This window comes from Emiliania huxleyi (genome assembly GCF_000372725.1).
Source record: "Emiliania huxleyi CCMP1516 chromosome Unknown EMIHUscaffold_199, whole genome shotgun sequence".
In the NCBI taxonomy this organism is placed as follows: Eukaryota; Haptophyta; order Isochrysidales; family Noelaerhabdaceae; genus Emiliania; species Emiliania huxleyi.
In genome coordinates, this window is record NW_005200608.1 from 50,556 (window position 1) to 75,122 (window position 24,567).

General features: G+C 66.6%; 6 protein-coding genes across 6 annotated transcripts; 3 read left to right on the top strand and 3 right to left on the bottom strand.

Annotated features, from left to right (window-relative positions):
• Positions 1 to 1,131: 1,131 nt before the first annotated feature.
• EMIHUDRAFT_456798 (hypothetical protein) lies at positions 1,132 to 3,114 on the bottom strand (the record flags this gene model as incomplete). Its single annotated transcript, XM_005781829.1, has 6 exons — positions 1,132 to 1,182; positions 1,377 to 1,430; positions 1,739 to 1,769; positions 2,058 to 2,137; positions 2,561 to 2,716; positions 2,812 to 3,114. The coding sequence occupies 6 exons, from the start codon at positions 3,112 to 3,114 to the stop codon at positions 1,132 to 1,134; spliced, it is 675 nt and encodes a 224-aa protein (XP_005781886.1).
• A 1,397-nt stretch (positions 3,115 to 4,511) lies between these two features.
• On the top strand, positions 4,512 to 9,894 carry EMIHUDRAFT_468558 (hypothetical protein; the record flags this gene model as incomplete). Its single annotated transcript, XM_005781830.1, has 2 exons — positions 4,512 to 4,673; positions 7,960 to 9,894. 2 exons carry the CDS (start codon positions 4,512 to 4,514, stop codon positions 9,892 to 9,894), a joined length of 2,097 nt encoding a protein of 698 aa, XP_005781887.1.
• A 32-nt stretch (positions 9,895 to 9,926) lies between these two features.
• Positions 9,927 to 11,189, bottom strand: EMIHUDRAFT_233960 (hypothetical protein; the record flags this gene model as incomplete). The annotated part of the gene is made up of 2 exons (XM_005781831.1): positions 9,927 to 9,980; positions 10,893 to 11,189. 2 exons carry the CDS (start codon positions 11,187 to 11,189, stop codon positions 9,927 to 9,929), a joined length of 351 nt encoding a protein of 116 aa, XP_005781888.1.
• Positions 11,190 to 17,634: 6,445 nt separating this feature from the next.
• On the top strand, positions 17,635 to 18,600 carry EMIHUDRAFT_233963 (hypothetical protein; the record flags this gene model as incomplete). Its single annotated transcript, XM_005781832.1, has 1 exon — positions 17,635 to 18,600. One exon carries the CDS (start codon positions 17,635 to 17,637, stop codon positions 18,598 to 18,600), a length of 966 nt encoding a protein of 321 aa, XP_005781889.1.
• A 230-nt stretch (positions 18,601 to 18,830) lies between these two features.
• EMIHUDRAFT_365883 (hypothetical protein) lies at positions 18,831 to 19,720 on the bottom strand (the record flags this gene model as incomplete). Its single annotated transcript, XM_005781833.1, has 2 exons — positions 18,831 to 18,983; positions 19,068 to 19,720. Coding segments are annotated over 2 exons (788 nt in total), but the record flags the coding sequence as incomplete, so codon positions are not given.
• Positions 19,721 to 20,309: 589 nt separating this feature from the next.
• On the top strand, positions 20,310 to 22,629 carry EMIHUDRAFT_233965 (hypothetical protein; the record flags this gene model as incomplete). The annotated part of the gene is made up of 2 exons (XM_005781834.1): positions 20,310 to 22,494; positions 22,574 to 22,629. 2 exons carry the CDS (start codon positions 20,310 to 20,312, stop codon positions 22,627 to 22,629), a joined length of 2,241 nt encoding a protein of 746 aa, XP_005781891.1.
• Between the last annotated feature and the right edge of the window lie 1,938 nt (positions 22,630 to 24,567).

The window sequence follows — 24,567 nt, forward strand, 5'->3', positions numbered from 1 at the left end:
TGGAAGGCTCTTGCGCTGCCTACGATGAGGGACGAGCGCCCGGCACGACATCCCACGCGCCCTCGTCACCGCGGCATAGGCCGGTCCGGTCCTCCGGAGAAGTGCTCGCAAGAGCCTCTCGTAGGTGTCTTGGTCGAGGAGCGCCACATTCTGGGGAGATCCGGCGAGATCTGGGCAGGTCCGGGGAGATCTGGGGAGGTCTGGGGACATCCGGGGAGCTCTGGCGAGATCTGGGGAGGTGTGGGGAGGTGGGGAGGTATGGGGAGATCTGGGGAGATCTGGGGAGATCTGGGGAGATCTGGGGAGATCTGGGGAGATCTGGGGAGATCTGGGGAGGTATGGGGAGATCTGGCGAGGTATGGGGAGGTCTGGCGAGATCTGGGGAGGTCTGGGGAGATCTGGGGAGGTCTGGGGAGGTCTGGGGAGGTCTGGGGAGGTCTGGGGAGGTCTGGGGAGGTCTGGGGAGGTATGGGGAGGTATGGGGAGGTATGGGGAGATCTGGCGAGGTATGGGGAGGTCTGGCGAGATCTGGGGAGAACTCACCGAGGGCGCCGCCTCGCTTGCCAGAGGGGCACGTGCTGTGCTCGGCGGCGAGCGCCGCGAACGCGCTGCCGAGCGCCTGCGGAAGAGGGCTCCGAGCGGGCTCCGAGAAGGCACCGACAAGGTTCGACGAGGAAGGGGAGGGGGGGGGGGGAGGGGGGGAGGAGGAGGCCTCATGCCGACGGTCCACAGCCGGAGGCCTCAGCGCCGAGCGCCCCCCCGCACTTGTGTGTTTCGTTCCACACCGCGGTGGACCCACTACCGGCCACCCACCTCTCTCGCCTCCCGCCCCCTACCCTCTCACTCGGGGTGCGTGGCAGCCTGGCGGAGTGTCGGTTGTGAGCCTCTGCGCGCTGTTCACTGCGTCAGTGAGAGCGTGAGGTCCCGTCCCCCCCCAGCCCCCCTGTGTCGCCACGTCTCCTGAGCTGTGTGCGCGGGGATATGTGGCAGCCTCAGCTGGCGGAGTGTCGGTTGTGAGTCTGTGTGTGTGTGTGTGTCGCTCGAGCGTGCCGTCATCGTCGGTCTCGCGTCCACCCGCACCGCGCCGCCGGTGTCCCAGCCCGCGCCTCTGGCTGCTCTTCGCCTCACTATCTATTGTATCCTCTGCGCCTCGGCGTCGCCAGCCTTGTCAGCGAGCTCGGCCTGTTCCGGGGAAGGTTCCGGGGAGGTTCCGGGGGAAGGTTCCGGGGGAAGGTTCCGGGAAGGTTCCGAGAAGGTTGCGAGAAGGTTGCGAGAAGGTTGCGAGGGCCACGTGGCGGGGCAGGGATCGAGACGGCAGGGGAGGCGGCGGGGAGGCGGGGAGGCGGCAGGGAGAGGGGGAGGAGGACATGGCTTGCCTTGAGCTTCTCGCACACCTCCTCCTCCTTCACGAGGATGTGGCTCGCCGCAACCTTGCGCCAGATAGGGTGAGATGTGGGGAGATGTGGGGAGGTGTGGGGAGATGTGGGGAGATATGGCTCGCCGCAACCTTGCGCCAGATAGGGTGAGATGTGGGGAGATGTGGGGAGGTGTGGGGAGATGTGGGGAGATATGGCTCGCCGCAACCTTGCGCCAGATAGGGTGAGATATGGGGAGATGCGGGGAGATGTGGGGAGATGTGGGGAGATGTGGCTCGCCGCAACCTTGCGCCAGATAGGGTGAGATGTGGGGAGATGCGGGGAGATGCGGCGAGATGTGGGGAGATGTGGCTCGCCGCAACCTTGCGCCCGCCGCCGCCGCCGCCCATGAACCGGTACGCCAGCAGGGCGAGTAGCACGAGGTGCCTAGTACCATACCCCCAGAGTACCGAACCCAGTATGAACCGGTACGCCAGCAGGGCGAGGAGCACGAGGTGCCTAGTACCATACCCCCAGAGTACCGAACCCAGTATGAACCGGTACGCCAGCAGGGCGAGGAGCACGAGGTGCCTAGTACCATACCCCCAGAGTACCGAACCCAGTATGAACCGGTACGCCAGCAGGGCGAGGAGCACGAGGTGCCTAGTACCATACCCCCAGAGTACCGAACCCAGTATGAACCGGTACGCCAGCAGGGCGAGGAGCACGAGGTGCCACGGCGCCAGAGGGCCCAGCACCGGAGTGCTCATCACCGCCATCACCTGCTCACAGCTAGAGGTGTGAAGAGACGCTGTTCACAGCCAGAGGGCACCACCAGCTCATCACCGCCATCGCCTGGCGGGCGGGGTGCGGACTGGTCGACTCGGCCCGCGCTGCAAGGAGGTGGCTACGTCCCCGCGCGGGGCCGCTCCGGAGCGACCCGGCCGCCCTCCGACCCCACTGCCATACCACTATCCTTCAACACTAGCAGGTGGCTTGGAGGTGGCGGGAGGTGTCTTGGAGGTGTCCTGGAGGTGTCCAGGAGGCGGCTAGCAGGTGGCTAGGACTAGGAAGTGTGTGGGAGGTGCGTGTCCACAGGAGGTGTCCAGGAGGTGTCCAGGAGGTGTCCAGGAGGCGTCTAGGAGGTGTCCAGGAAGTGTCTAGGAGGTGTCTCGGAGGTGTCTCGGAGGCGCCGCCTTCTCGACCGGCCCGACTCCGCCAGTGTTGAGCGAGAGGAGCTCGAGGTCGAAGATCAGCACCTCGTCGGCTCCGATCTTGCCGCCGGCGCCGCGCGACCCGTACGCCAGCTCGCTCGGGATGTACAGCTCCCAGCGGTCACCCGCCCGCATCAGCTGCAGCGCCTGGTGGGCATGGCACGTGTAGGATGATGGCCTGACCCACCCCACCAGCGTCCTGCCTTGGCCAGCTGCAGCGCCTCTGTCCACCCTTTGATGACCTGGGACGGCGCAAACGTGGTGGGCGAGCCGCGCTTGCGGGACGAGTCAAACACGGTCCCGTCGAGCAAGCGCCCCTCGTAGTGGCACTGGCACGGCGTGCCCGCCGACGGCCGCGGCGCAGACTGATTGGTCGCCGCCTTCAGCACCTTGTACTGCAGGCCCGATGGCAGCACGACGACGCCCGCGGCGCCCTTGTTACCGTCCAGGAACGCCTGGCCCTTTGCGTTGGACGCGCTGCTTACGCTGACGACTAGAAGCGCCGCGAGGGCGCGCAGGGACGCCAGCAGGAAACGCGCGCGCATTATTCACCCGGCGGTTGTTATTTCTTTTGAGAGCGCCTTCGTTGTTAATAGTACAAACCCAATGGTCCTCTGCGAGCGGTCCTTCTCTTTCTTTTCTCGAGGTTCTCGAGGTGGATATCCTTTGGCCGCGTTGGGTAGCGAGGATTGGTGTGGCGCGATCCACGCAGGCGTGTTTTCTGGCGGCCACCTCGAGACCCGCTGGGTCCCGGACGTCAGCACACGGCTAACAAAAGGCCAGACCTGCAGCAGTCCCATGCCGGCTCTCCGCCACAACCCCCGCCGGGAGGGAACAGTGAGGGAATCCCTGCTCACAGAAAAGGGCTCCGAGCCCTGTCTCGCACACGCCCCTGGCGGGCGCCGCGGACCAGTTCCGCGAGCGCTCGTCAGCGGGTGGTGTGCGGTTCTTGCCGTAGTTCCTCTTCGGTCGCCTAGCCCCGGTGCCGTCTGTCGGACGCCTGCGTGTCACGAGTGCGAGCCGCTCGCGGCTCGTACGCCCGCTTGCGGGTTCGAGTGGCGGGCCATCCCGCTTGCGGGATGGCTTAGCGGGTTCGAGCCGTCACACAAGACATTGGCTGCCGGGGTGTGCCGAGGGGGGGCTGGGTGGGCGGTAAGCCGTCCACTGTGTGCTTTATCCGGCGGTATATTTTTGGGCTATCTCTCCTCAAAAACGATGTCAAGCGCCCGCTCGCAGCCAGCACGCGCCGCGCCCCTGGGCGCTCCCCGCTGCGGCGCGCCGCCCGCGCGCGGGTTGCCCGGGCGAGCGACCGCCACCGCTCGCCCCTCAGCACCCTCTGCCCGCGCACGGCCGACGCGCAAGCCCGCGGTCGCGCGCGAGCCGTCGCTTTGCGGACGCCGCCGTCTACCCGCGCTCGCTCGCGATCGAGTCAGACGACCCTATCTTCCGAGTAGCGGAGGTGTGCTTGCACCCCCTTCCCAAGGCACATGCACTTTGGAGGGAGAAAGTAATCGCGGCGGGGCCCGCAATCTCACATTAGGCACCTCACCCCCAGCAGGCGCGTTCTCGGCGTGCTGCTGCTGCACAGGTTTTGCGGCCGCCCCGAGAGGGGGAGCGGCCGCTCCTCCGCACCATCGGCCCACGGCATCCTGGGCGGCGTCGGCGCCGCCCCAACGGCCGGCTCGGGCGCTTCCCGCCCCGCCTCGGCTACACTTTGTCGCGGCGATCCAGCGGTGCGCCGCCGCACCGCGCGCCTCCCCGGAGCCTGCACACACATAAATGTACACATCCGTCGGTTTTTCTTGTGCCTGTGATTGTGCTAGCACGCGCCAGTTCGCACCTGTGTCGAGCCTGTCTGCTGTGAGAGAGAGAGTTGTGTTGTTAACATAAATTCTTTTCTTCGATCTGAGAGATTGAAAAAAAGGCGCGGCAGAAAAACGGTATGGCGGGTGGAGTGCTCTCTACTGCCGCGGCGCCCCTGTCGCGTTCGGAGGCGCCCGGCGGCCGCGCGCTTGGTGCCGACGTCGACCGGCTGCTCTCGCTCGCGGCGCCGAGATGTGCCGCTTCGGTCACGTCACGCGCGCTGCGAGGTGTCTTTTGGCATGTGAGCGCTGGCAGGAAACGCCAAGAAGCTGGTCTTCCATGTCCGCGGCCGCGGGCGGACCCGCCGGGCTGGGCGACGCTCTGCGCGGGTCTTCGAGCTCGCACTCTGTACAGCCTCGCCAAGCTGTCTCCCTGTCTGGGAAGGCCTACAGGGCCAGGGCGGGCCGCCTCGGGCGCGATGGCGCGCTGAATAGTAAGTACCATGACTACGAGCTCTCGATCGGGTCGCCGGCAGCGGGCTCGCGCGGCGTGCTGCTCGACGGCAGGACCCTCCCCACCCTTTCAACAGTGTCTTTTACATCGCTTCTCTCGCTGCAGGCACCACCACCGACTCTACCTCCGACCCCAGGGCCTAGGCGGCCCGCCATGAAATCTAGCCCCGTGTGTGCTGGCGTCCGGGTCCCAGCGGGTTTTCACGTAACAAGTACACACGAGTTGGGGCCCCTACCCCAATAAGCTCTGTCCCCTCCCAGTCTGGTCGCGTGGTCGAGACCGAGGTGTCGAACTGAGAGGCACTACTGGAGGCTACCTCCGGCCACCGCTCGACTACCCAAGCACATGGCCGGTCCTGTGGCTTGCCTGGACTCGTTCAGAAGCCGCAATTCGCGCACACCTTTGCTCTCTGGCTCCCGCGAGTGCGTTCAGGCCACTCAAGCAGGCGACGCCGAGCACCCGCGACGCATCTCGCTGGGGCGCTACCTATCGACCCGACTGATTGGCAGCATCAAAGCCGATCCCATGACGGTCCTTCAGCCACACGAGATAGGCAGATGCGCCCTGTCACGGGGATGCCCCCCCCGGACACATGCTGCAGCCCCGAGTGGATGTATTGGTCTATTGTGGGTCCCACAAGACTACTCTAGTTGGGGCCATTTCAGGAGCTCATCCTGGGCGGTTTGGGGGAGTCTTGGGGGTGTACTTGAAGGTGGTAAAAAGAGTTTTGCACCTAGCTTAACCGGGGGGCGTGCTGAGCAGCGTGAAACAGCAGGCAGAGCTTATCGTTGACGGCGAACATGGTGGGGCAAGTGGGCATGGCTGTGGACGCGCCGCTGCTCGGCCAGCGAGTCGAGCTCGGCGGGCTCTCTTCCCGCCCCGAGCTGAACGGGCAGCGGGGCGTGGCTCAGAGCTTCGAGGGCGGGCGGTACGCGGTGGCGCTCGAGGGCGGCGGCGAGAGCGTGCGGGTGCGGCCGGGTAATCTGTCGCCGGCGGCGGCGGAGCGGGCGTCGAGCGGTGTCGTGGCAGCCCCCGATGAGATCCTCGCAGCGGCTGAGCGAGGCGACGAGGAGGCGCTGCTGGCGTGGCTCGAAGGCGGCGGGCGGGCCGACGCGACGTACGAGGGAGGCGAGGTGAGCGGCCTCACGCTGCTGATAGCCGCCGCCCGCAGCGGCCACGAGCGGCTGGTTGAGCTGCTGCTGCGGCACGGGGCGGAGGTCAACCTGCAGAGCAGCAACGGCGTCACCGCGTTGATGCTCGCCGCCCGCAGCGGCCACGAGCGGGTGGTCGAGCTGCTGCTGCGGCGCGGCGCGGAGATCAACCTGCAGAGCAGCAAAGGCGGCACCGCGCTGATGGGCGCCGCCGGCGCAGGCCACGAGCGGGTGGTCGAGCTGCTGCTGCGGCGCGGCGCTGAGGTCAACTTGCAGGACATCAAAGGCTGCACCGCGCTGATGTACGCCGCCCGCAACGGCCACGAGCGGGTGGTCGACTTGCTGGTACGGTACGGCGCGGAGGTCAACCTGCAGGAAAGCGACGGCCACACCGCGCTGATGGCCGCCGTCCTCTTCAACCGCCCCGCCGTCGTGCGGCGCTTGCTGCGGGCGGGCGCTGACACGGCGGCGCGCAATGCGAGCGGCGAGACGGCGCTGCAGCTGGCCAAGGGGCAGGGCCACGCCGAGTGCGTCGAGGCCTTCAAGAAGCACGTTCAGGAGGTGGTGGCGGGACGGCCCTCGGCGACGGCAGTCGGCGGCGAAGGCGCAGGCGGCGCTTCCTCCGGCGGCGCTTCCTCGGCTGGATCGAGAGTCGCGGAGACGCCATCTCCAGCGGTGGCGGCGGGGCGGGCGCCGAGCGGTGTCGTGGCAGTCTCCGATGAGGTCGTCGCAGCAGCGCAGCGTGGCGAGGAGGAGGCGGTGCTGGCGTGGCTTGAGGGCGGCGGGCGGGCCGACGCGACGTACGAGAGAGGCGAGGTGAGCGGCCTCACGCTGCTGATGAGCGCCGCCGACTACGGCCACGAGCAGGTGGTCGAGCTGCTGCTGCGGCGCGGCGCGGAGATCAACCTGCAGAGCAGCCGCGGCAGCACCGCGCTGATGTTCGCCGCCCGCAGCGGCCACGAGCGGGTGGTCGATTTGCTGATTCGGCGTGGGGCTGAGGCTAACTTGCAGGAAAGCGACGGCGACACCGCGCTGATGTACGCCGCCTTCTCGAACCGCCCCGCCGTCGTGCGGCGCTTGCTGCGGGCGGGCGCAGACACGGCGGCGCGCGCTGAGGACGGCAAGACAGCGCTGCAGCTGGCCAAGGAGGAGGACCACGCCGAGTGCGTCGAGGCCTTCAAGAAGCACGTTCAGGAGGTGGTGGCGGGACGGCCCTCGGCGACGGCAGTCGGCGGCGAAGGCGCAGGCGGCACTTCCTCCGGCGGCGCTTCCTCGGCTGGATCGAGAGTCGCGGAGACGCCATCTCCAGCGGTGGCGGCGGGGCGGGCGCCGAGCGGTGTCGTGGCAGTCTCCGATGAGGTCGTCGCAGCGGCTGGGCGAGGCGAGGAGGAGGCGGTGCTGGCGTGGCTTGAGGGCGGCGGGCGGGTCAACGCGACGTACGAGAGAGACGGCGTGAGCGGCCTCACGCTGCTGATGCACGCCGCCATCAAAGGCCACGAGCAGGTGGTCGAGCTGCTGCTTCGGCACGGGGCGGAGATCAACCCACAGAACAGCGTCGGCGACACCGCGCTGGTGGACGCCGCCGGCATCGGACACGAGCGGGTGGTCGATTTGCTGATTCGGCACGGCGCTGAGGTCAATTTGCAGAGCAGCAACGGCGGCACCGCGCTGATAGCCGCCGTCCTCTTCAACCGCCCCGCCGTCGTGCGGCGCTTGCTGCGGGCGGGCGCAGACACGGCGGCGCGCAGTGCGAGCGACGAGACGGCGCTGCAGCTGGCCAAGGAGGAGGACCACGCCGAGTGCGTGCGCGCCCTCGAGGAGCATGCGGCGGCGGCGGCGGCGGAGACGGCGGCGGCGAGGGAGGCGGAGAGAGCGGCGGCAGAGGCGGAGGCGGCGCGGCATGCCGAGGCGCTGCTGGCGGAGGAGGAGGCGGAGAAGGAGGAACGCGTCAAGGAGAGCAAGAAGAAGAAGAAGAAGAAGAAGAAGAAGAGCGGCGGCGGCGAGGCAGACAACGCGGCGCCTGGCCCCAGCGCCACCGCCGCTCTGCCGCCGCCAACCCCACCGCCAGCCCCATCTCCTCCGCCCGCCGACGCAGCCGCCATCGCCGCGGCGGACGAGGCGCTGCAGCAGGCCGTGGCCGCTGGCTCGTACGAGGGCATGGCCAGCGCGCTGGAGGCGTGCAGCGGCCTCGCGAGCCCGGCGGTGCTGGCGGCGGCGAGGCGCGCGCGCGACAAGCTCAAGGAGGCGCGGAAGCGGGACAGCCAGCGGCTGCGCAAGGCGCATGGCGCGGCGATGGGCGCGCTCAAGTCGCTCGACACAGCGGAGGGCCCCTCCGCGCTCCGAGCGGGCATCGCCGCCGCCAAGGCGCACGTGGGCGTGCTGCCTGCCTTGGCCGAGGAGGTGAGCGCGGCAGAGTCGCGGCTGGATCTGCTGTCTGTCGCGGCTGACGAGGCGGTTGTTGCTCGGCCCGTCGAGATAGCCTTGTCGGACCTCGCCGCGGCTACGGACGGGTTTGCCGACGGCAAGCTGATTGGCAGCGGCGGATTCAGCCATGTCTACGAGGCGTCGGCCGACCTCCACCTCTCCCTCGCCGCGCCGCCGCAGCTGCGCCACCTGCCGCTCGTCGTCAAGCGGGCAAAGTCGGGCCAGTCCGGCGGCTTGTCGCGGGCGGAGCTCGAGGTGAAGCTGCTCAAGGCGGTGAGCCACCCGCACCTGCTGCCGCTGCTCGGCTACTGCCTCTCGCCCGACGGCGTCTGCCTTCTCTCGCCGCTGATGCGCGGCGGCTCGCTCGAGGCGCGGCTGCGCATCTCAGATCCCGACCACGCTGCGCAGCTCCGGCGGCTGGGCATGGCGGAGGCGCCGAGGCCGCTGATGTGGCGGCAGCGGGTGCGTATCGCGTCCGAGGCGACCGAGGCGCTCGTCTACCTCCACTCGAAGGGCATCGTGCACCGCGACGTCAAGCCGGACAACATCCTGCTCGACGAGAAGCTGACCGCTGTCCTGGCCGACACGGGCTTCGCCAAGGACCAGCGTCCCGACGCGTCTGTCCGCTGCCGCTCGACTGCCGCCCTTTACATGACCACGGGCTACCTCTGCCCCTCCATCATCAAAGGGGGCGAGTACTCGAGCAAGACGGACGGCTACGCCATCGGCATCACCCTTCTCGTCTGCCTCACCAATCGGTCCGAGGTGCAGCTCACCGACCGGTGCGAGGACGAGTTCGACGAGCTCTGGACCAACATCGACGCGTCCAAGGTCGCAGACGCGGCGGCGGGGTGGACCGCCGCTGCTGCGCGCGCTGTCAAGGACCTTGCGCAGGCGGGAGACGGGCAGAAGAGCCTCTGCCACAACAGTCTGCGCAACCGCTGCACGCTGCCCGAGGCGCTCACGACGCTCCGGGCGCTGCTGTCTGGCGCGCAGCGCGGAGCGGGCATGGAGGAGACTGCGCCGGCACCTGGAGACGAGGCCGCTGCGGCGGCCGCTCGCACCACCGGCTACGAGCCTTCGCCGCTCTCGGTGCAGGTGCGCGGCATGCGCACCTCCGGCGACGCACAGGCGCGCATCCAGGACAACATGCTGATCGCATTCAAGACGCTGATGCCGCGCCTCGACGCCGTCTACGCCTCGCTCTCTGTGGCGGCACCCGACGGTTTCGAGGAGCGCATCAACTTTTGGCACCGCGAGTGCGGCTTGCCGGCCGAGCTGCGGAGCCAGCTGCACTCGCTGCGCATCTGGGCGAATGCCGCGCGGCACCACGACGCGGCGAGGTGGAGGAGGGACGGGCCGCGCAACGAGGAGGCGGCGTCGCGGCTCATTGCGGCGGCGACGGAGGCGATCGGGGCGCTCGAGGCGGGATGAAAGGGGTGCGCTATTTTTGTGTAGTTTCATACCTAGTCCGTTTTCCATGTAGCTCTTCGGAAGAGGCTCTTGTAGTCTAGCGGCCCCTGTCATGTGTGATCCACCTCTCAAAACCATCGCCCCGGGCGGCCCCCTCGTCGCACCTCGCACTACAATAAGAAAGCAAAACCACCCCTCCGCGCTGCCGCCATCGAGGCCACCGCCTCCCACGCGCCTACTGCCGGGTCGTACCGCTCCACCGAGCTCAGGCGGCCGTCGAGGCCCCGCCCACCCACAGCGTACAGCTTGCCGTCGAGCACTGCCACGGCGTGAGATCCTCGCGCCGTCGTCATCGGCGCCACCGCCTCCCACGTATTGCTTGTCGGGTCGTACCGCTCCACCGAGCTGAGGGACTCGCCCAAGCCGTCGTACCCTCCAACGGCGTACAGCTTGCCGTCGAGCACCTCCATGCCGAGTCTCCACCGCGCCGTCGCCATCGGCGCCACCGCCTCCCACGCGTTCGTCCCTGGATCGTACCGCTCCACCGAGGTGAGGTGGCCGTTGTTGTAGCCTCCCGCAGCGTACAGCTTGCCGTCGAGCTCCGCCAGGGCGTGATTAATCCGCGACACAGTCATCGGCGCCACCGCCTCCCACGCGTTCGTCACGGGATCGCACCGCTCGACTGTGCTGAGGTGGCCACCGTTGCGGCCGCCCACGGCGTACAGCTTGCCGTCGAGCACCGCCACGGCGGGAGCCTGCCGCGCCTCCGCCATCGGCGCCACCGCCTCCCACGACTTCGTAGCCAAGTCGTACCGCTCCACCAGGTTGGAAGTTGCGCTGTCAGCCTCACTCTGGCCGCCCGCCGCGTAGAGCTTGCCATCGAGCACCGCCGTGCCGACAACTAGTCGTGCCGTCGGCATCGGTGCCACAGCCTCCTCCTCCCACTCATTCATTGACGGGTCGTACCGCTCCAGCGAGTTGACAGTCCTACCCTCGCTGTCTTCACCGCCGATCACCACCATGCGCGGCCTCTCGCGCTTCTTCAGCGTCTCCTTCCAGCCGCGGCGCCACGCGCGGCACGTCCCCTTGACGGCGTGCGCCTTGGTCGGCAGCTGGGCGAGGATGTGCGGGGCGAGGTCCGGCGAGAGGAGGACCTCGGAGAGCACCCACTCGGGCTGCTCCGCGAGCCGTGCGGCGTGCTCCTCCGCCACGCGCAGCGCGGCGGGGCTCCAGAGGGGCGCCTGCTCGTCGATGAAGGCGACGATCTGCTCTGGCGAGAGGCCCGAGAGGCGGGCGCCGATGCGGTGGGAGGCCATCGTGCAGAAAGAAAGAAAGAAAACACAAGCCAAGGGAGGGATGGGAGAACGGCACGCCGCCACCACACAGGGATTTTAAGGAGAGGAGTGTGATGCGCTAGCCGTCGCCCACCCTGGGGAGTCTGCCTCTTCGTATCTCTTTTCGCAGTCTCTCGCCGCTTCTCGCTGCAACCTTCATGCCACCTCGCGGCCGTCCCACTCTACAACAACAACGCCTCCGTTGGCCACTCCTACGCCTTCGGCAACACCGAAGAGAAGGCCCGCCGCCTAAACATGGGCTGCAAGGCGCGCGGGCAGCCCGGCCAACCCTTCTCCCACAAGACCGGCCACGGCTACGTCAAGGCGCATCGCGGTTTCTACCACGACGCGATCTTTGTCAAGCGCAACAACTTCAACCTGCTGCTCCACGAGACGTTCGGCGGCGGCTTCTCGCCCACCGCCGTTCTCAAACTGCGCCGCCTCGCGCGCAAAGTCGCGCGCGGCAGCGTCGACCGCACGGCCTACTCGCCCAAGTACTCGCTTTCTTTTATGTCCCACCATGCAGAGCGCATCTCTCTCTCTGTTGTGCGAGGCGTGAACCGCGCCATTCGCTCTCACCTGGCAACCCTGTCTGCACGTCTCGCGCGCGCGTGAACAGGCCTCCCCAAATGACGTGTGAGTGTTAGATTTGTTTGGTATTGCTAAAAATCTCCCACTCTCGTCGGTCTCTCCCTTGTCACTTCCTCCTCTGTCGCTTCGTTCTCTTCTGCCTCGTCCTGCGACGCCGCCGCCTGCCGGTCCCTTGTTCTCGCGGCTTCTTTCGCCTTGCGCAACTCCGTCCTCCTCGCGGCGTATCCTGGCCCCTCGAGTCTATCAAGCTCCCCTCGCGCAATCGTGCGGCGTGGGGCGTGAGCGCGTCCGATTTCTTTTTCACGTTTTCTCGAGATTCTTGCCTTTTTCACGGAAGAAGAAAGCGACGCCTTCAGGGGGGGGGGGGGTAAGGGAGCGGTGATATAGAAAAAAGAAAACGCACGACTGCCCTCCACTCCCGCTTCCAGCGGCGCCGATGGCCTCCCACCGCATCGGCGCGCGCGTCGCGGGCCTCTCGCCAGAGCAGCTGTGCGCCATCATCGAGGCGCAGGCGGGCGCGAGCGCCGCCGCGCTGCGCGTGGCGGAGGAGCACGCCGCACGGCTCGTGGAGCAGCCCGAGTGGGTGCTCTCCGAGGTCCTCCTCTCGCCGGACCTCGCCCCGCACATCCTCGCCCAGCTGCCGACCAAGGCGCACGCCGCCAAGGGGACGTGCCGCGCGTGGCGCCGCGGCTGGAAGGAGACGCTGAAGAAGCGCGAGAGGCCGCGCATGGTGGTGATCGGCGGCCACGACGGCGGCGAAGGCGGCGAGGGCGAGTTCCTCAGCTCGGTGGAGCGGTACGACCCGTCAACGAATGAGTGGGCGGAGGAGGCTGTGGCGCCGATGCCTTCGACACGAAGGTTTGTCCGCACGGCGATGCTGGATGGCAAGCTCTACGCGGCGGGCGGCCAGGATGAGGCCGACAGCGCAACTTCCAATGGTGGAGCGGTACGACCTGGCTGCGAACGCGTGGGAGGCGGTGGCGCCGATGACAACGCCACGCGAGCTCCACGCCGCGGCGGTGCTCGACGGCAAGCTGTACGCTGTGGGAGGCTACGGCGACGACGACGGCTTCCTCAGCTCAGTCGAGCGGTACGATCCGGCGACGAACGCGTGGGAGGCGGTGGCGCCGCTTGCGGCGTCGCGGGCTGCTGTCAGCTTGGCGGTGCTCTACGGCAAGCTGTACGCTATGGGCGGCGACAACGACGAAGACGGCCACCTCAGCTCGGTGGAGCGGTACGACCCTGCGACGAATGCGTGGGAGGCGGTGGCGCCGATGGCGGAGGCGCGGACTCTTGCCGGCGTGGCGGTGCTCGACGGCAAGCTGTACACTGTTGGCGGGTACAACGGCGACGACCACTACCTCAGCTCAGTGGAGCGGTACGATCCGGCGACGAACGCGTGGGAGGCGTTGGCGCCGATGGCGGTGGCGCGGGACGATCTCGCCGTCGCGGTGCTCGACGGCAAGCTGTACGCTGTTGGCGGGTACAACGGCGACGACCACTACCTCAGCTCGGCGGAGCGATACGATCCGGCCTTGGATGTGTGGGAAGTGGTGATGCCAATGGCAGAGGCGCGGTATAAGCTCGCCGTGGCGGTGCTCGACGGCAAGCTGTACGCTGTTGGCGGCTTCGGCTTCAACGGTGACTGCCTCAGCTCGGTGGAGCGGTACGATCCGGCAGCGAACACGTGGGAGGCGGTGGCGCCGCTGGCGACGGCGCGGGGCTCGCATCCCGTAGCTGTGTTGATATAGACCAAGAGACAGCTGAGTGTTGTTTCGCGCGCGGGCGCGCACAAAGTCTGAGAGCTCTCCCCTGAGATGAGATGTCTGCGTGTCGCTCTGACGCACCTCTGTATGTGTGCCAGCACCTGAGACAACACACGAGAGCGAAAGAAGCAGCTGAGACATGAGAGTATCTCGTAAGTAAAGCCGTAAAAGTAAAGTATTGTCGTGTCGCCGAATAAGAAAGCGAAACCATCCCTTTGTTTTTAACGGAGGAAGAAAAGTCAAAAGACCCACCCTGGCTAAAGGGTGGCGTCCCTAAAAAAGAACAGGGCGTCAGTAAAAAGAAAACATGCAGCTCTCCACCAGGTTGGGCTCTTCCCTCCCGCTTCAGCGCGCCGCCCGCACCGATGGCCTCCCACCGCATCGGCGCGCGCGTCGCGGGCCTCTCGCCAGCGCAGCTGTGCGCCATCATCGAGGCGCAGGCGGGCGCGAGCGCCGCCGCGCTGCGCGTGGCGGAGGAGCACGCCGCACGGCTCGTGGAGCAGCCCGAGTGGGTGCTCTCCGAGGTCCTCCTCTCGCCGGACCTCGCCCCGCACATCCTCGCCCAGCTGCCGACCAAGGCGCACGCCGCCAAGGGGACGTGCCGCGCGTGGCGCCGCGGCTGGAAGGAGACGCTGAAGACGCGCGAGAGGCCGCGCCTGGTCGTGATCGGCGGCGAAGACGGAGAGGGCGAGTTCGTCAACTCGCTGGAGCGGTACGACCCGTCAACGAACGAGTGGGAGGAGGAGGCTGGGTGGCGCCGATGCCTTCGACACGAAACTATGTCGGAAAGGCCGCGGCGCTGCGTGTGGTGGTGCACGGCGTCGTCTCCCGGCCGGATCTCAACGGCGCGGTGGCCGTCGTCGCAGCACCAAGGACGCGCGCGCCCGATGACCACGCCAAGCCGCTACGCTATCCCGTGCGACCCCTCGGCGCTGAGGACGCTCTGATGCTCCGGCCGCGCAACTTACGGCTAGCTGGCAGCGGCGATGCGCCGTGCCAGGGGAAGGGCAGAGGCAGGAAGAAGAGGGCCTCCTGAAGTGGCGCGGGTGGGGGCTGCATTGTGTGTGAGTGTGCTCACTTTCACTCACTCACTCACTCACTCTGCTCACTTCACTTCACTCACTCACTCACTCACTTCTCTCTCCCTCTCTCTCTCTCTCTCTCTCCCCCCCCCCTCTCCCTCCCTCTCTCTCTCTCTCTCTCTCTCTCTCTCTCTCTCTCTCTCTCTCTCTCTCTCTCTCTCTCTCTCTCTCACTCACTCAGCGCTCACTCACTCACTCACACCACACACACTCATGGGAGGCTGCATACCTGCAGGGGAAACCATGGAAGGATTTGTCTGCGGCCGGGCGCTTCCTTCTCTCGCCATGTAAAAAGAAAGAAAGAAACAAGAGTCGCGGGGTTTCTCTGCGCAACGAAACCTCTTCAAATTCTTTTTCCTGTCGCGTGAATCGTGTTGTGCGACCGCCTTGTAAAATTCTTTTTCCTGCGCCAGTCCCGTGCCCAGTGTAAAAAAGAAAGAAAGAAAACAGACAACCCAAGGGAGGGATGGGAGAACGGCACGCCGCCCAGTGAAATGTGACGGAGTTTTGTTGTAAGATTCTTTTTTTTTGAGAGCGCCTTCGTTGTTAACAGTACAAACCCAATGGTCCCTTGCACCGCCCATCCCCCCCTCATGGGGATATTCTTCCCCTCTTTCTTCCCAGTCCGCGGACTAAAAATTCTTTTTCCTGCGATGTATATATGTCCGATTCCGCCGCCGACACGCCGCCGCCCGCCCGCCTCCTCGACCTCCCAACCGAGCTCCTCGTGCGCGTCGTCTCTCGCTGCGACCCCGCCGACATCGCTCGCGTCGCGGCCGTCTCGCTGCTCTTCCACTCATCGCTCGCAAAGGAGGGCATCCTCTTGCGGGCGCAGGAGCGTGGCTACGAGCTGCCGGCGCAGCCAGAGAGCGAGAGCTGCGCCGTGCGGTGGCTGTGTTATTCGGCGCTGCTGCGCGAGTCCAACCCGCCAGCGAGGGTGGCGGGCGGCGAGCAGCACAGCCTCTTCATCGACGGCGAGGGGCGGCTCTCGTCGTGCGGCTCGGCGCCGTCCTACCTTTATTGTCCAGGGCTACTGGGCCACGGGGAGGGCGTGACGCGGCTCAACACGCCGACCCGCCTCCCTTCGGCGATGGGTGGAGAGCGTGCCGTGAGTGTGGCGGCTGGAGACGCGCACAGCCTCGCCCTCGCCGCCGACGGCAGTGTCTGGAGCTGGGGCTGCGGCTGGAATGGTAATGGGCAGCACCAGTGGCAGCCGAAGAAAGTTGAGGCCTTTGCTGGCCGGCGCATTGTCACTGTGTGCGCTGGATCCCGCCACAGCCTCGCCCTCACCGCCGACGGCGGCGTCTGGAGCTGGGGCTATGGAGGCTACGGCCGTTTGGGCCACGGCGATAACCAGCAGGAGCTGCTGCCGAAGAAGGTCGAGGCCTTGGCTGGGCAGCGCGTCATAGCTGTGTCGGCTGGAGGGGTGCACAGCCTCGCCTTCACCGCCGACGGCGCTGTCTGGAGCTGGGGCTGGGGAGACTCTGGCCGGCTGGGCCACGGCGACATGCAGAGCCAGCTGCTGCCAAAGAAGGTCGAGGCGTTGGCTGGCCAGCGCGTCGTCGCTGTGTCGGCTGGAGGCGACCACAGCATCGCCACCACCGCCGACGGCGCTCTCTGGAGCTGGGGCTGGGGAGCCCGTGGCGAGTTGGGCCACGGCGACATGCAGCACCAACTGCTGCCCAAGAAGGTCGAGGCGTTGGCGGGGCAGCGGGCCGTCGCTGTGACAGCTGCAGGTTACCACAGCCTCGCCCTCACCGCCGACGGCGCCGTCTGGAGCTGGGGCGGTGGAGGCTCTGGCCAGCTGGGCCACGGCGACGAGCAGATCCAGCTGCTACCTAAGAAGATTGAGGCCTTTGCTGACCAGCATGTCGTCACCGTGTTCGCTGCGAGCGGCCACAGCATCGCCCTCACTGCCGACGGCGCCGTCTTTACTTGGGGCAAGGGTGAAAGCGGCCGCCTAGGCCACGGAGAGGACCAGTCGAGCCAGCTGCTGCCCAAGAAGGTCGAAGCGTGGGCGCCGGGGCAGTGAGCTCAACTTGCGGCGCGTGTGTGGGTTGGCCACGCGCCGGCCGCCGCCCGCGCGCGGCGCGCCCCGCTCCGGCCTCCGCGCTCGCCGCTGCTGCGGGCTGCGGCGTGAAAAGTATCTCTCTGCGACTCCACGGTCTCTTTTCTTCTGAATGCTTACAACACACGTTGCGCAATCCCACCCCCCCGGCAGCCCCGCTAAGACGAGCACTCGTGTCCTCACTCTCTGTCCTCCGTAAGTGCGAAAGTGCGGCGTGTCGGCGCCCCCGCACCTCACACCTTAAGCAACACCGCCCAAAGAGGAGGAGCATGGTGAAAAAAGAAATAAGTGCGGATGGTGCCTTAGCCCGTGTGCTGCTGCAGCCGCCTCCGCCGCCGCCGCCCGCCTCCGCAGTGCCCTCGCGCCCGCGGACAAAACCAGTCATATATCCATGAGCCGGTTTTGCAGAGCGTACAAGACCTGCATGACTCCGTGGCACGATCGGCCGGCGTTCGAGCCGGCGCTCTTATGCTGCCGGTTCGAATCCCGGTGGTCGTGTCCTCGCGGAGCGACGCGGATCGCGCGCGTGTGCGCCTGCGACAAGACGAGACGAGAAGCAGAACCGAACGTCGATGTTTTTGCTGCCGCGGCCGCGCCGCGACCTCCCGTTTGTTTTGGCGCCGATGCAGCGCCGTCTCTCGCCGCGCGAGATGGCGCCGCCGAGGCGTCGGCGCCGCGATCAACCGCGCTCCAGCAGCGAGCGGTGCAGAGCGGCTACCGACATGACAGTTGGCGACGGCGTCTCACTAGGCAATCGATCGGGGACACGGAAAGAAGATAAACCCCGCCAGCTGCTGGCGGGAAGGCGGCCGCAACCGCCCCGCCCCCCAGGGCTCAGCCCTCAGGTTGCCCCCGGGCTTTGCGTGGGGTGGGGTGCTCCACCAGGCCCAGGCCACCACGCCTACCCCTACTCTGAGATCATGAGGCGCGCCTCCAAGCCCAAGACAACGCAGTCGCGCGGCATCAGCAAGCCCAGCGTGCAGCGCCTCGCCGCCTCGCCGGCTCTGCATCCACCTCCGAAGAGCGAATTTTACATTGGCGAGGATTCGCGGCTGAAGGCCGTCGAGGATGTGGACGTCTTTAGTCGCCACCCCTCTCCACGTGCTCTCGGCGGCGCGGCAGACGCAGCGAGCAAATTTCCGGGCGGCCGCACCACGGCTGGCTACCCCTATCTCTTGCAACGGCTCTCCGACCACGTCTACAGCGTGTGCGCGTACTGCCGCGACCCTTCCCTGGGCGCCCGCTTCGTCTTCAAAAAGATCAAGGGCTTCAAGAGGGCGGTGTGGGTCCCGCCGCCAAACTGCGGCCTAGGCGGTACTGACGCGCCGGCCGGCGCGGCCGTGGTGGACACGCTCCACTTGCACATGGTCGACAAGAGCAACGGCCGCTCGAGGCTGACCGGGGAGGCACTTTGCCGCTCCGTCTCCTCCGAGACGACGCACCTCTTCATCAACTCGTTCAAGGACGCCCCCGCCCTCGCCGACGCAATCTCGCGGTGCGGCGCGCTGCAGGTCGTCACCATCTTCGAGTCGAATGTCTCCCAGGCCGTCGTCGAGGCCCTCGCGGCCAAAGGCGCCAGCCTGCGCGGACTGCTGATCGACAAGTGCACGCCCGACGGGCTCGGCACCGGAGACGGCTGCTGGGCGTCGCTTTTCGCGGCGTCGCCCGGCCTCCTCTGGTGCACGCTCAACATGTCGGTCGGATGGCCCTTTGGCGCACACTCGTGGGAGACCCTCCCGACCTCGCTGCGAGCGCTCTCGGTGACGCAGCCCATGTACGGCGTCGGCGCGGCACAGCCCGCCGAGGTCGAGGCGCTGGCCACGGCGGCGAAGCGGCTTCCGGCGCTCAAGTGGCTCAAGATCGGCAACGCCGACCCCGGGCTGTGATGACCTGGGGCAGACAGGCGGCAGTGCTGCGGGTGCTGGCCCCTAAGACTGGTGTGTCCCTGCCATCCCCACGCGTCACACTCTGCGCTCTGCCCCGCCGGGGCCGACGACGGTGCGACGGCCGACGCGGCGGACGGGAGCCGGTTGTGCTTTCTTTATTTTCATGTTGAGGCTTTCGAGCATTCTTTTCCAACCCACTTGTTTTAACTCGGTCTGTATCATGGAAATGTGCAACTGCCAACTCTCGCTCACGAGCCGCCTCCACCCAACTTCCCGTCGAGCAGCAGCAGCAGCGCGTCGACGCTCCCAACCAGTGCGACTCCCACGACGAGGAGGGCCGCTCGGAGCTCGAACAGTTTCGCCTCGAGCGACGCGACGAGCACCTGCCGGCGTGGGGGTGTCCCACCTCAGATGGCATGGGCTGGTTCGCGACGTCTCTCACCTCGAGCGACGCTCGGTCAGAGGACCTGCCCGAGTAGCCCGCCGAGCCCGACGCCCTGCTGCTCGTCCGCGCGCCCGCCGCCGCCGGCGGGCGGCGCGGGCTCGTTGACTCGCACGACCGGGCCGCCGTCCCGCCTCGCCGCCTCGGCCGCCTCGGCCAGCTTGGCGATGCCTGGGTCGGAGGTCACGCCGGACAGGTCGAGCGCAGCCCGCAGCAGGGCGCCTTGCGGCCCGTCGACCTGCTGAAGCGTCTCTAGGCTACGCCGCACGTCGGAGAGCATCCGCTCGCCGGCCGCGCGGTCGCGATCCTCGCCCAGCACGCCCGTCGCGGCGCGCACCGTCGACGCGACGAAGCCGCTTCCCAGCAGCGCCGCCTCTGCCGCCCACAGCACACCGAGCGTCCCGCCGAGCAGCGCGCCGCCCGAGACGTCGACCGCGGTGAGAGCGCCGTCGATCAGGCCGCGAGCAGGAAACGCGGCGTGCAGAGCCGACCCGGCCGCCACGCCTGCAACGGTGCCGCACAGCGTTCTCAGAACGGCAGCCTGCGCCGCCTGCAACGCCTTCGGAGGCGAAGGCGCATGCAGTTCGACGCCTCGCCGCCGATGGTGGGCGCTCCGATGGTGGGCGCTCCGGTGGTGGGCTCCTTGCCAACCGAGGGCTGGTAAGAGGAGGAGCATGGGGGCGCTGAAAAAAGAAAACGCGAAGCCTGCTGGGGGTCGTGCCGCCTTGGGTGGCCCCAGGGGTAGCCCCATGTATGGTTCTTGCACTTGTGCAAGATTGGGCGTCTTCTGCCGCAGTCCCTTTGATGGGAGGCCCCAGGGTGGGGGCCACCTCGAACCCCCGGCCAGGGATTCGAGCGGAGGGTGCCCCGGATTCATCTATCCGTTGGGCCCCGGCACCTATTTTAGAACTGATCACTTTGCGCAGCAACCGTCGGCCGCCGCTTTTTAGCTGGACGGCGGTACGCTGCGCCGTCGCTCTGTCGTGCACGCTCTCGTGCCTCGTTGTTGTGACCCACCCTGTCCCACCCGTGTGTGATCAGTGTCTACGGAGGGAGTGTCTTCGGCTCACGCCAGGGCGCTCGTTGCTCCTCCGTCCGGCTCACGCCAGGGCGCTCGTTGCTCCTCCGTCTCTTTGTACGTTCTCTCTCTCTCTTTGTATCTTCCATACTGCGTTTATCAGAAGACCCCCACGCCCAACGATCTGCGCCAGCTCGCCGGATGCCCCGCACCGGAACTCGACCGTCCACATCCAGGCGGCTTCCCGTCATGGTGGACCTCGCAAGGCTGGAGAACCTGAAGAGGCTGCTCAACGACGGCACGCTGACTCGGGAGGAGTTTGAGGCGCTCAAGCAGAACGAGTTGCAGGCGGGTGGCATCGACCGCAGCTCCGACCGCGGGTCAGACTGTGCCTCGGAACGCTCCGCCTCGCCCGCGCCAGTCATCGGCGCGCCTGTGTACGGGGCAGCTACTGGCAACGCAGTGCCGGGCGCGCCTGGAGCCTCGAGCACGCCCACCCTCGCCGAGATGGGCGCGGTCTTCAGGAAGGAACTCGGCGTCGCGGGCACCAACCTGGTGGAGCTTGTTGAGGCGAGCTGCGTCGTGCTCGGAGTCTCAGTCAAGGGGAAGAGCCTCGCACAGCAGGCAGACGAGTGCTGGCGCGTCCTTCAGTCCCCTCGTGGAGCACACCTACCAGCGGGCCGGGCGTCGGCGGGCGCCTGCAGTGATTCAGAGCACGTGGGAGGGATGAAGACCACTGATCCGTTCGCTGCGCCGATGACTCACGACGACCCGCACGAGCGCATTTCGGAGAGGCTTTCACGTGCACGGGCGAGTGCTGCATCGTTTGCTTCGAGGCGATCGTCGACTCGTGTCGCTCCGGCCATCACGGAATCGGCATCCTCTGCTTCGTCGGGCCTTGCGGTGGATACTGAAGCAGGGCAGGTGCCACCCTCGGACCGCGCAGAATCGGAGGGCGAGCGGCTGTTCAGCTCACGATCGTCGGCTGCGGGGTCAGCTGCCCCCGAGGAATCGAAGGAAACAGCGGGGGCGATTGGCCTCTTACGTTCAAAGGTTGTCTGCTTGCGGATGCTGATCCGCGTGCTCTCTCTCACCCTCTTTGCCACCTGGGTTGCGACGCTCTTCGTGTGCAATGCGTACTGGGATGAAGGCTTTTTCGGTGAGGGCGGCGAGAGCTCGATCTCATGGAACCAAAGGCGCACGATGAGGACGGTGGGCGTGGTGCTAGTCGTCACGCAGGGCATAATCATAGTGGCGGCTCGGGCAGCACTCCTGCTCCAAGTGCAGCAAATCGGGCTCAGGCGTGTCTACTGCTTGCTTGTGCTTGCGAGCGCCCTGTCAACAGTGGGCGCACTGACGACACTGCTCATCTTTGCAGTATTCGCAACCTGGTATGTTGAAGTGCGATTTAGCCTCAAGTTCGCCATCTACGGGTCGCTGCTGCCTGCACAGAGCCTCGAGCTGGCTGCGTTTGTGCTCTTCGTACCCGTGGTGCCGGAGTGGCGACGGCGCGCCATCTTTTGTGCCGCATGGGGCGCCATCACGGTCACGGCGACGGTTGCAGTCATATGCGTTTACGAGGGAAGGGCGATGGTGGGCGCATGGGGCACATGGTATTACCGAGGCACCGAGGCTGACAGCAGCGTAGAAGCTTTCAGGTGGAGCGCCGCTATCCTAGCCCCCTCGTACTACCTGGCCGACATCTCTAGCGTCATCAGCAGGCCACAGGCGGCGGCACTGCCGCTGTGCCCTCCGACGAATCGCAGAGCCACTGCCAAGCGCCTTGGCATCGCACTCTTGATCTTCCTCGTCGTCACGTGCGCGCTCGCGGGTGTGATCTACGTTGGAACATGCCGCACGCAATCCGTGTTCACAAGTCGGGAAGATCTCCGGCGAGCAATCGAGCTCTACGACTTCGACGACACCATCTGCAATTCGATCTTTGGAAAATCGATGGGAGCGTGGGACGTGTCAGCCGTGACCGACATGAGCTACCTTTTCTCGCCCTACGGCGACTACGGTGGCCTTTCCGATGACTACTCACTCCGCACCTTCAACCAGGACATCAGCGCGTGGAACGTGTCGGCGGCCACCGACATGAGCTACATGTTCTACTACGCCCGCGCCTTCAACCAGGACATCAGCGCGTGGAACGTGTCGGCGGCCACCGACATGAGCTACATGTTCTACTTCGCCCGCACCTTCAACCAGGACATCAGCGCGTGGAACGTGTCGGCGGCCACCGACATGAGCTACATGTTCTCCTACGCCCGCGCCTTCAACCAGGACATCAGCGCGTGGACTGTTTCGGCGGTCACCACCATGAGCCAGATGTTCACCTTCGCCTCCTCCTTTGACAAGGTCCTCTGCTCGGATGCGTGGCGCGCCTCGAAGAGCAAGGCGTCGCAGAGATGGATGTTCTTGGGCACGAACGGTGCAGGCATATGTGAATGACTGCGCTCTAGAGTGGCCACTGAAGCTGCCCGAATAGACATGTCTTCCCATGTTGCCAGCGTCCTCTGCGAATGCCTCGAAGTGGACCAGCAAGGCGCTGTCTGGGATCGTGTGAGAGAGCGAGGCGGCACAAAAGCATCAACGGAGCTCTAGATTGCCATACGTTATTTTGCGGGTCCCGGTGTGAGATGTTGAGCTTGAGCGTTGAGGGTGACAGTGAGGCGCTGAGCCTGAGGCGCTGAGGCTCTGACGCCTGATAGAGCCGTATGGGAGATAAAAGACTCGCGCCGCGCGCACACTGCGTGAGCGAAAACAACTGTCCACCGCATCTCAGCCAGAGGCAGAGTGCAAAAGATACGCACCCTCAGTCTCCGTGTACGAGAATCAAACTCCGGGGACCCCACGCCACACTCCCTCGTCCCTGAACCGGGCTGAACGCACACGGGGTGACGACCGTCGACAGCGACTCCAACATCCGCTCGCAGTGAGAGAGGCCCCGGCCTCCCTGTCCCCCCCCCCCCCCCCACCCCCAAGGCGTTAGGACGAGAGTGGGGTCAGGCGAGGTGTCTGTCAGGAGCGTACGGCACTACGCTGCCCGCGCCTCCGCGTAGTACTTGCACGTGGAGTACCGGACGGTGCGGTAGAAGCCCGACGCCTACGGGAAGGGGGGAAGGGGGAAGGGAAGCTTCTCCCCGCACGCACAAGGTGTGGCGGGCCAAGGGCCAGGCAGCCCTTGCATCTATCTGCACCCGGACACGGGGGCAGGAGCTGGCCCGGCATTCACTGGGCAAGGCCACGGACGGCGGGTGAGCGACCCTGCCACTCCCTCCCAACAGCCCAGCTCCCGCACACACGCGCAATCGCACCCTGCCACTCCCTGCCCCTCCCCCTCCCTCGCTGCCCCTCCCTCGCCCCTCCCTACCCCTCCCTGCCCCTCCCGCCGCAGTTTCTCCCGCACACAGTGTCTCGGAAGGTGTCCCCCACACACCTTCTTGGAGCTGCGCGCCTTCTTGAGCAGCAGCTTCGTGAGCTCGAGCCGCGTCGCCTGCTCACGCGGCCGCGGTCTGTCGTCTCTCTCTCGTCCTGCTCTGGTGCTGGCATTCCCGCCGCCCCCAGTCCCTGCGTGTGTGTGTGTGTGTGTGTGCGTGCGTGTGTGTGTGTGTGTGTGTGTGTGTGCGTGCGTGTGTGTGTGTGTGTGTGTGTGTGTGTGTGTGTGTGTGTGTGTGTGTGTGTGTGTGTGTGTGTGTGTGTGTGTGTGTGTGTGTGTGTGCTGTGTGTGTGTGTGTGTGTGTGTGTGTGTGTGTGTTGGCGCCTCTCCTGTCGCCAGTCGCTTGAGTGTGGGTAGTACTACACTGCTACTACTGCTAGCCGCCTCCGCACGCTTGTCGAGGCTGGCCAGCCCGGCGTCGTCTGACACGGAGGGGAGGGGAGGGTGTGAGGCACGCACCAGGGGGTGAAGGGGCAGGGCGAGGGCGAGGCGCTGCGGCAGGCGTGGCGGCGAGCGGGCAGCAGCGAGGTGTGAGGCAGGGCGTGGCAAGCGGCGGCGAGCGGGCAGCAGCGAGGTGTGACGGCGGCAAGGGAGGGGGGGGGGGGGCACTCGTGTGCGGGTAATCTCGTCGTAATCTCGTCACAATCTCGGTCTCGGGTAATCTCGGGCTCTTGCCTGGCGCGAGCCGCGCGCCGACGCCCATGCCTACCGTGCTGAATACGCCAACCTCGGGGCGGGAGTGCGGTGTATTGCGCACCGCAGTGTATTCAGAGCACCGCGTGAGTACGAGGGGGCACGGAGACAACGAACACGGCTGAATCCCTCTGTGGCCTCTCGAGCGCTAGATGGAGTACAAGAGTCGCGTCTTCCGCTTCTACGAGATACGGGGAGATACGGGGAGGTATACGGGGAGATGTGGGGAGATGTGGGGAGATATTCCGCTTCTAGGCTCCGTGCTGCCAGATACGGGGAGATACGGGGAGATACGGGGAGATGTGGGGAGATGTGGGGAGGTGTGGGGAGATACGGGGAGATATGGGGAGATGTGGGGAGATATTCCGCTTC